Source organism: Tupaia chinensis, unplaced genomic scaffold (genome assembly GCF_000334495.1).
Source record: "Tupaia chinensis unplaced genomic scaffold, TupChi_1.0 Scaffold000418_1, whole genome shotgun sequence".
Classification (NCBI taxonomy): Eukaryota; Metazoa; Chordata; class Mammalia; order Scandentia; family Tupaiidae; genus Tupaia; species Tupaia belangeri.
Genome location: NW_006159923.1, coordinates 1,904,471 through 1,911,051, shown reverse-complemented (window position 1 = coordinate 1,911,051; position 6,581 = coordinate 1,904,471). Strand labels below are relative to the sequence as shown.

At 58.8% G+C, this 6,581-nt stretch overlaps 1 protein-coding gene across 1 annotated transcript in view; it reads left to right on the top strand.

The window, feature by feature from the left end:
* NOL4L (nucleolar protein 4 like) overlaps window positions 1-6,581 on the top strand; it is a 102,897-nt gene that overhangs the window by 7,620 nt on the left and 88,696 nt on the right. The window contains exon 2 of the mRNA XM_006154744.3: window positions 180-335. Coding sequence (XP_006154806.1) covers window positions 264-335 — 72 coding nt within the window. The 5' untranslated portion in view covers window positions 180-263. The remainder of the gene's footprint in view (window positions 1-179; window positions 336-6,581) is intronic.

Here is a 6,581-nt window from a genome sequence, read left to right as displayed (position 1 = left end):
CGCCCCCCTCCCGTGAGCCCTCGCTGCAGACCCCCTTCCCTCCTCACCACCCTCCAGACCCACCCTTGGGGTCAGGGAGCAGCGCGGTCCCTGTCCCCAGACCCTTCGCCGGCCTCAGGGCCCAGCTCTCACCCCGCCATCCTCCCTGACACTAACACAGCTTGTCCACCCTGTCGCAGGGGGCAGATGGCCTGTCGGAGCCGGAGGGCATCTCTCTGAAGCGGGTCGCTGTGGTGGAAGATTTCTTTGACATCATCTACTCGATGCATGTGGAGAACTCAGCCGAGCCAGGCAAAGCCCCCAAGCACGCTGGGCAGAAGAAAACCTACCGAGCGGTGAGATTTCTGTCTCTGCCTCCGCTGGCAGCCCCAGGCCTTGGCAGGAGGCCACGGGCTCCGCACATGGTGGGCGGGGGGCGGGGCAGGGAGCTGAGGCGTGATGAACCGGCCTTTGGGGACCCAGGGGGGCACAGGGCAAGGGCATGGCGGCCAGAGGCGGCTCACAGGGCGAGGGGCGGGCTCTGTGGTCTGAGCACAAAGAAGAAGCAGGTTGAAGGGAGTGGGAGGGAGGAAGGAGCGGGATGAGGGCAGGGAGGAAGCCCTCCTCTTCCCTGTTCTGCCGCATTGCTGCCCCCGCCCAGCCCCTTGCAGTCTGCCCTGGGGCTGGGGGTGGGGGACGACGGTAATAATAATCGGAGAGCAAACGCGCTTCCGTGCACAGCGTTTACTGCGCCCAGGCCTGTCCTGAACGTGTGAGCGCGCCCACTTGCCCACAGCCCTGTGGGGTCAGTGCTGGGAGTCCCCCAGGGGAAGTCTGAGGCCCCGCTCCCTGCCCCTCCACCTCCAATGGAGACCACAACTAGAGTTGGGCTGGGGACGCTGAGAGCAAAACCAAGATACGAGTGGGGCACAGATGTCTCCATGACCAGCCTGAGTACACAAGAACCCAGGAACCCAGGGCATTCAGCAAGGACACGATTGGAAACAGTGCTAACCCCAGAGGGCTTCATGGGGACGGTGGCATGCAAGCTGGTACTCTAAGCTTTGGGCAGGCAGAGGGAGCAAAGACAGCAATCTAGGGGTGAGAAATGTCACAAATAAAGGAGGTGCAGGTAGAGGGGATAAAGGCCAGGGCAGAGGTCCCCCCAGTCTGCCCTGCCGGGGGCCTGCCCACGTCTCCTCTGGCCCTCACGTCTGCGTCTGTGGCCATGGCGCACACAGCTCTAAGCCATTTACACAGTGCCCACCACTAAGCCAGTTAAGCCAAGTCCTCTGTGCTCACCCAGGCCTCACCACAGTGCTGTGACCAAGTCACCATGGTCCCGTGTCAGTGACAGAAACTGAGGCCCCGAGAGTGAACAACCTGCACCGGAGTCACACAGCACCCGAGTGCCACCCCGTCAACAACGTTGTCCCTTCCCCATGTAGACTTTCCAGCGTCCTGGAGACTTGCCCTCCTGCGACCAGGCTCCCATGCCCAAGGCCCATGTGAAGTACACCCACCCCCACGTTCTTTGCATAAACAGCCTTGGATCACAGCAGAGGCAGCCTGTGTACGTCGACATGCCCCCCACATGGCCTGGGTTTGAAAGGTTCCAACAGCCTGGTTTGTCTTTGTCTTCAGGAGGTGCCCTTTGTCCCAACTGGGTCTTCAGGATGGTCCCATGGAGCAAGGGCCTCGGAGGGGAGAGGGGAGAGGGGAGAGGAGTTGGTGGAGGGAAGCAGGAGATAACGATCCCATCTCTCCCTCCCCTTCTCTTCTCGGCGTGTGCACTTCCCAGAGCAACTTGTGGGAAGGGAGTCCTTGAGGGTATTTCCACCAGAGGGTCATGGAAAGAGGGCGAGGTGCCCAGGCTGCAGCCAGCGTGGGCCCTTGGTGTTAAGGAGACCCAGCAGGTTTTCTCAGCATCGTGGTTGCCATTGTACCGGGCAGTGAGCTTGCGCCAGATCTGCCCCCCGCCCTTCCTGCACACCCACGGTCTGAGCCGGTGCGTATGAAAGTTGTACCTGTGTATGAAGCAGGTGCTGTTGTCGTTTTAAGATGAGGGAACAGGCTCAGAGAGACGCGTAAGCTACCTGAGGTCACTTAGCGCTTGTACAGAGCCTGCGCCCTGGCCACTGCCCTTCCTGCCCCTCTGCAGGCCTCCTGTGGTCAGCCGGTGAGCCCAATGACTTGCCGATGTCCAGGAAGACAGACTCGGGCCAGCGCGACCATGCGACTGCCCTGGTCCCCTCCGTGCGGGCACCAAGCTCCTCCTACAGGCACTCCTTGGGTGTTTATGAAGGTTAGGGTCTGTGGTCTCTGTGCGTGGAGAGGGCAGGGTCGGGCTGGTCCCACCAGTGCTCTCCTCCGCAGGCAGCAGGGACATCTAGCCCTTTGCCCTGCACTTCCTGACTTCTCGTCCATATGCCTGCCGCGTGCCCCACTTCCCATTGCCCAGCCTGGAGCGGGCACATGACTGGCACAGAGCCAGCCGGGCTGCACACAGAGCTGGAATTTCAGCAGCAGGGCCAAGGCTGAGCCCAGCGGGCCAGGGCCCTCCTGCAGCGGGTGTGAGGCCGAGGGGCTGGCACCCCTCCCTCCGCGCCTGTGTGCCTCTTCTCCCTCCCCCTCCTCTTCTCCATCTGTCACCCTGCTCAGGCTACCCTTTTCCTTTTTGGGGGACTGGGAGTGGTGTCTGGGTGCTTTTGTCCCCCTCTTTTCGTCTGCTTCCATTTTCCCTAGCCCAAGCCTAGCCCTTCAGACTCACTCTGCAGACAGGAGGCCCCCACCCCATCCGTGCTGTGGAAAGAAGCCCTAGGAAACCGTGTGGACAGCTGCAGAGCGGCCAGCCTGGGCGCGGGGCTGCAGCCAGCCCTCGCTGGAGGAGGTTTGAGTCTGCCTCTGTGTGTCACCAAAGCTGAATCCCAGAATGCCTCACGGGCTCCATGGCTTGGGGCTTTCTGGATTCTCACAGGCCCGTAGGAGTCAGGGGACTGGTAGGGAGATGGACGGACTTGTTCAGGTGCTAAAGGAGGCAAATTCTTCAGTGGGAAGAGGAACGTTCTAACACCTACCATTGCCTACCCTTGGGTCAGAGAGGACAGGTCGTGAGCTTCCTAATCTGAAGGCATCGGCGCAGCGGGGAGATGCCCATGTCCTGGGGGTGATACAGGGGGGTTCCCGTCATGAGCAGGAAGCCTTTGCCTGATGTCACCTCAGCTGCAGTGTGACCCGAGATCCAGAGCATCCCAGGGAGTCATGCCAGGCTCTGGGGAAGGTTCCAGGTGGTTCTACAAAGTTCCCCAATCCCACAGAGAGGAGTGGTCCTTTTTGCCTTTCGCCTCCTGCTTTTCCGATTTCTCCATCCATCTGGGTGGGGCAAGCCCTTTTGCTTCCTTTCTTTCTCCAAGGGTACTGGTAGGCCGGGTCGGGTTCCAGAGTCCGGATCTAGCTGCCCAGGCCACTTTGGAGTTGGGGCCAGATGTGGTCAGCAGCTGCTCCAGGCCCACCACGTGCTAATCCACCCGCAGGGCAAAGGAGGATCTTGTGAAGTGGTGCAAATCCCCCAATTGGCCTCATCTAGCTGTGTCGGCCTCCGAGTCGGGGAGCGAAAACGGGGCCTTGCAAGTCAGCGACTCTGCAAATAGCTCCCGCTCTCCCCGCCAGCGAATGCCTCGTCCTTGCTGCTAGGAACACGTAAAAGGCAAACTCCGGGTCTCGGAGCCCAGGCAGGGGGCCGCGAGAGCAGCCCGGCAGGGGCAGGGGAGTGGAGCGGCCCCCTCTTCAACGCAGCCGCTCTATCTTTATCTGTTTCATGTTTGGGGCTTCAGCATATGAGTCTATTTCTAGAACAGGGTCCGTAGCTCGAAAGCCATCTGAAAATCACATTCTATTTACTAGTGCATCTGCTGGGATTGGCCTCCTGGTCTCAGCTCAACTCGTGGGCCTGTGGCCTAGGGGATTCACGCACTCCGACAGAAATAGAGGTCCATTTCTAGACCTGGGCAAGCCGGGACAATGAACTAAAAGATGCCCACAGAAGGTTAAGTGGCAGGGGGTTCCCACTTCCATGCGGGTGCCTACAGCCGTGCAGAGCAGGACTGGACCCTGCACCTTCCTGGGGGCTCTAGGCAGGGGTGCAGACATCCCGGTTGTGCAGAGCAGGGCTCCCCTCCCTGGCCTTTGGACAGCTCCAGGAACTTCTCACCCACCGGTTCCAATGGGGACAGAAAACCATCCTTGTGCCTTCAGCAAGCCAGGTGGCAGGAAGGGCCTCTGCCCACCCTGTACTCAGCTCTCAGCAGAGTGGCGAGGCTAGGACGCCCTCCCTGTGCCCAGCACAGGTGAGCAAGCAGGCCCCGTGTCGTTCATGAGGGCTGTCCCGACGGTATGGACCTTCCCCTCCCCCCCAGTGGATTGCCCAGCCCTAGTCCTCCACTCAGCTCTTTGGATACCTGACCTGGGGTGCTAGGTCTCAGGGGAGCCCAGGGGGCAGCTGTGGGCTCAGCTCAGCCACAGCTCTCTGCTCTGCCCAGCACGTTCCTGTGTGCTCCTGCAGCCAGGAGCCCTTCAGCCAGGCCCGTCCCTCCCAGCCTGCGGGCACAGGGGGATCACTCTGCCCCACCACTGCCAGGCAGCTCCCGCTGGGGATGAAGATGTCCGGGTGTGTGACAGAAAAGCCCCCATCTGACCCTGGGCCTTAACACCCCAGGATCGCCAGCAGCACCTCTGATGGGCTCCTCCCCACTCCCTACCCGCAGGCTCCAGTCAGAGACACTGGGGTTTGCCCTTGTCCGTGACCTCCAGAGGAAGGCAATCAGACAGGGATTTGGAAGGGAGATAACTCATCAAGGAGCCTGCCTGCTCCGCAGAGCATCAAATCAGCTGAGAAATAACAATTGTGTCACCCAAATTAACTCCGCATTCGCAGCCGGGCAGGAGTGGCCCCTGGAACTCCCCCTGTGGCTGAGCGGAGCCCTGCCTGAGCCATCTGGAGGCCTGGCTGCAACCTGGGGCATCTGGGCCTTCTACAAACCTCAGCCCCACCCACCCCGCCTCCACCTGCTGGCCCTCGCAGAGACGGAGCAGGGTGTAGGTTGGTGTCTTCTCGCGCTGTTCCAGAAAGGAGGCAGGGCCCAGCGCGGGCTGAGCAGCGCCCTCCGCCCTGGGCCAACTTTCCCAGCTGGGCTGCGGCGAGCACCGCGGAACGCTTGGGCGATGCTGCCCTCTAGTGGGGAGGAGCGGGAGGACCCGGCTCAGGGAAGCATGTGAAACCGAGCCACCTGGCAGGCAGGCTTTGCCCAGGTATTGGGGGCATCCTTTGGCCCCACAGGCACTGTCAGAATAGGAGATTTTCCAACACTCAGAGAAAGAGGAAAAGGCAGGACTTCTGGGCCCACTCCAACCTTTTCCCCACACCATTTCTCCTCCCAAGCTAGTGGGGAAGGCCTCTCGAAGTGGGATGAGTCTGGTGCTGCCTCTAAAAAGCTGTGTGACCATGAGGCAGTCAGTTCACCTCTCTGAGCCTCAGTCACCTGGAGTTTGTCCAGTTTGAACCTATTGCCCTGGCCTCAGCCTTTCACAGCTTTCCCTAAAAATGTTCTTGACCAGTGAGCTATCATAGGAAAAAGCTTGCAGAACTGAGGGTTCTATGTGAATTTCTAAATGGGTCTCAATTTATCTATCCCTAAGAGGGGAAGTGGTTCATCCTGCATTAGAGCAAGGTCTATAAGCTTATTTTTAAAAACTTTGCTATAGGACATGTGCATTTGCCAGAGAGAGAGTGTAAGGGCAGCTAAGAAATCACCCCAGGGCCAGCAGGTTGTCGTGGTTAAGGGCACTGGACTCCCACATGGCCGACCCTGGTTCAAGCCCCGAACCTGGCAGCTTGCTTTTTCACTTAGCCTCTCTCACTCTGTCCCCCTCTGGTCAAATTAAAAAGGCGGGGGGAGAGAGAGAAGGAAAGAAAAAGAAAGAAAATTAAATCAAACAATTCAAAAAAAAAAGAAGAAAGAAAAAAAAGAAATCACCCCCAAAGGGAGTTGGCTATGCTGTGTTCCCTTCTCCTCCATTCTCCTTTCAGGATTTTGTGCATGTACACGTACTTGCCCATCATGTTTTTCAAGCCACCAGGTCTGGGACTCGAACCACACAGTCAGCCACATGAGACCCAGCTGCCTTAATCACCATGCCACCTGCTGGCCCCATAAGCTCATTTTTAGTAGCAGCAATAAGATGTTCTGAGGGGACTATTGCTTATTTGAACATGGGTTAAAGATGCACTGAGTTTAACACTTCGCCTTGTCAGTTTTAGCTTCCTTTATTCACATTTTTTAAATGAATGGTTTTCCTTGAAAATATTAACTCGTTTCCATAGCTAAGAATCAAGGATCCCGGGAACCAGCAGTTGGTGTCATGGCTATGTCGCTGGACTCCCACGTAGTCAACCGCGGTTCGCGTCCCGGACCCGGTGGCTTAAACTCACACCGGGCGCGTGTGCGTGCGTGCCCAAGATCCCGAGAGGAGAATGGAGGAGAAGGGATTGCGGCGTGACCATCCCCCCTGGGGGGTGATTTCTCGCTTTCTGTCTCTATGTCTCT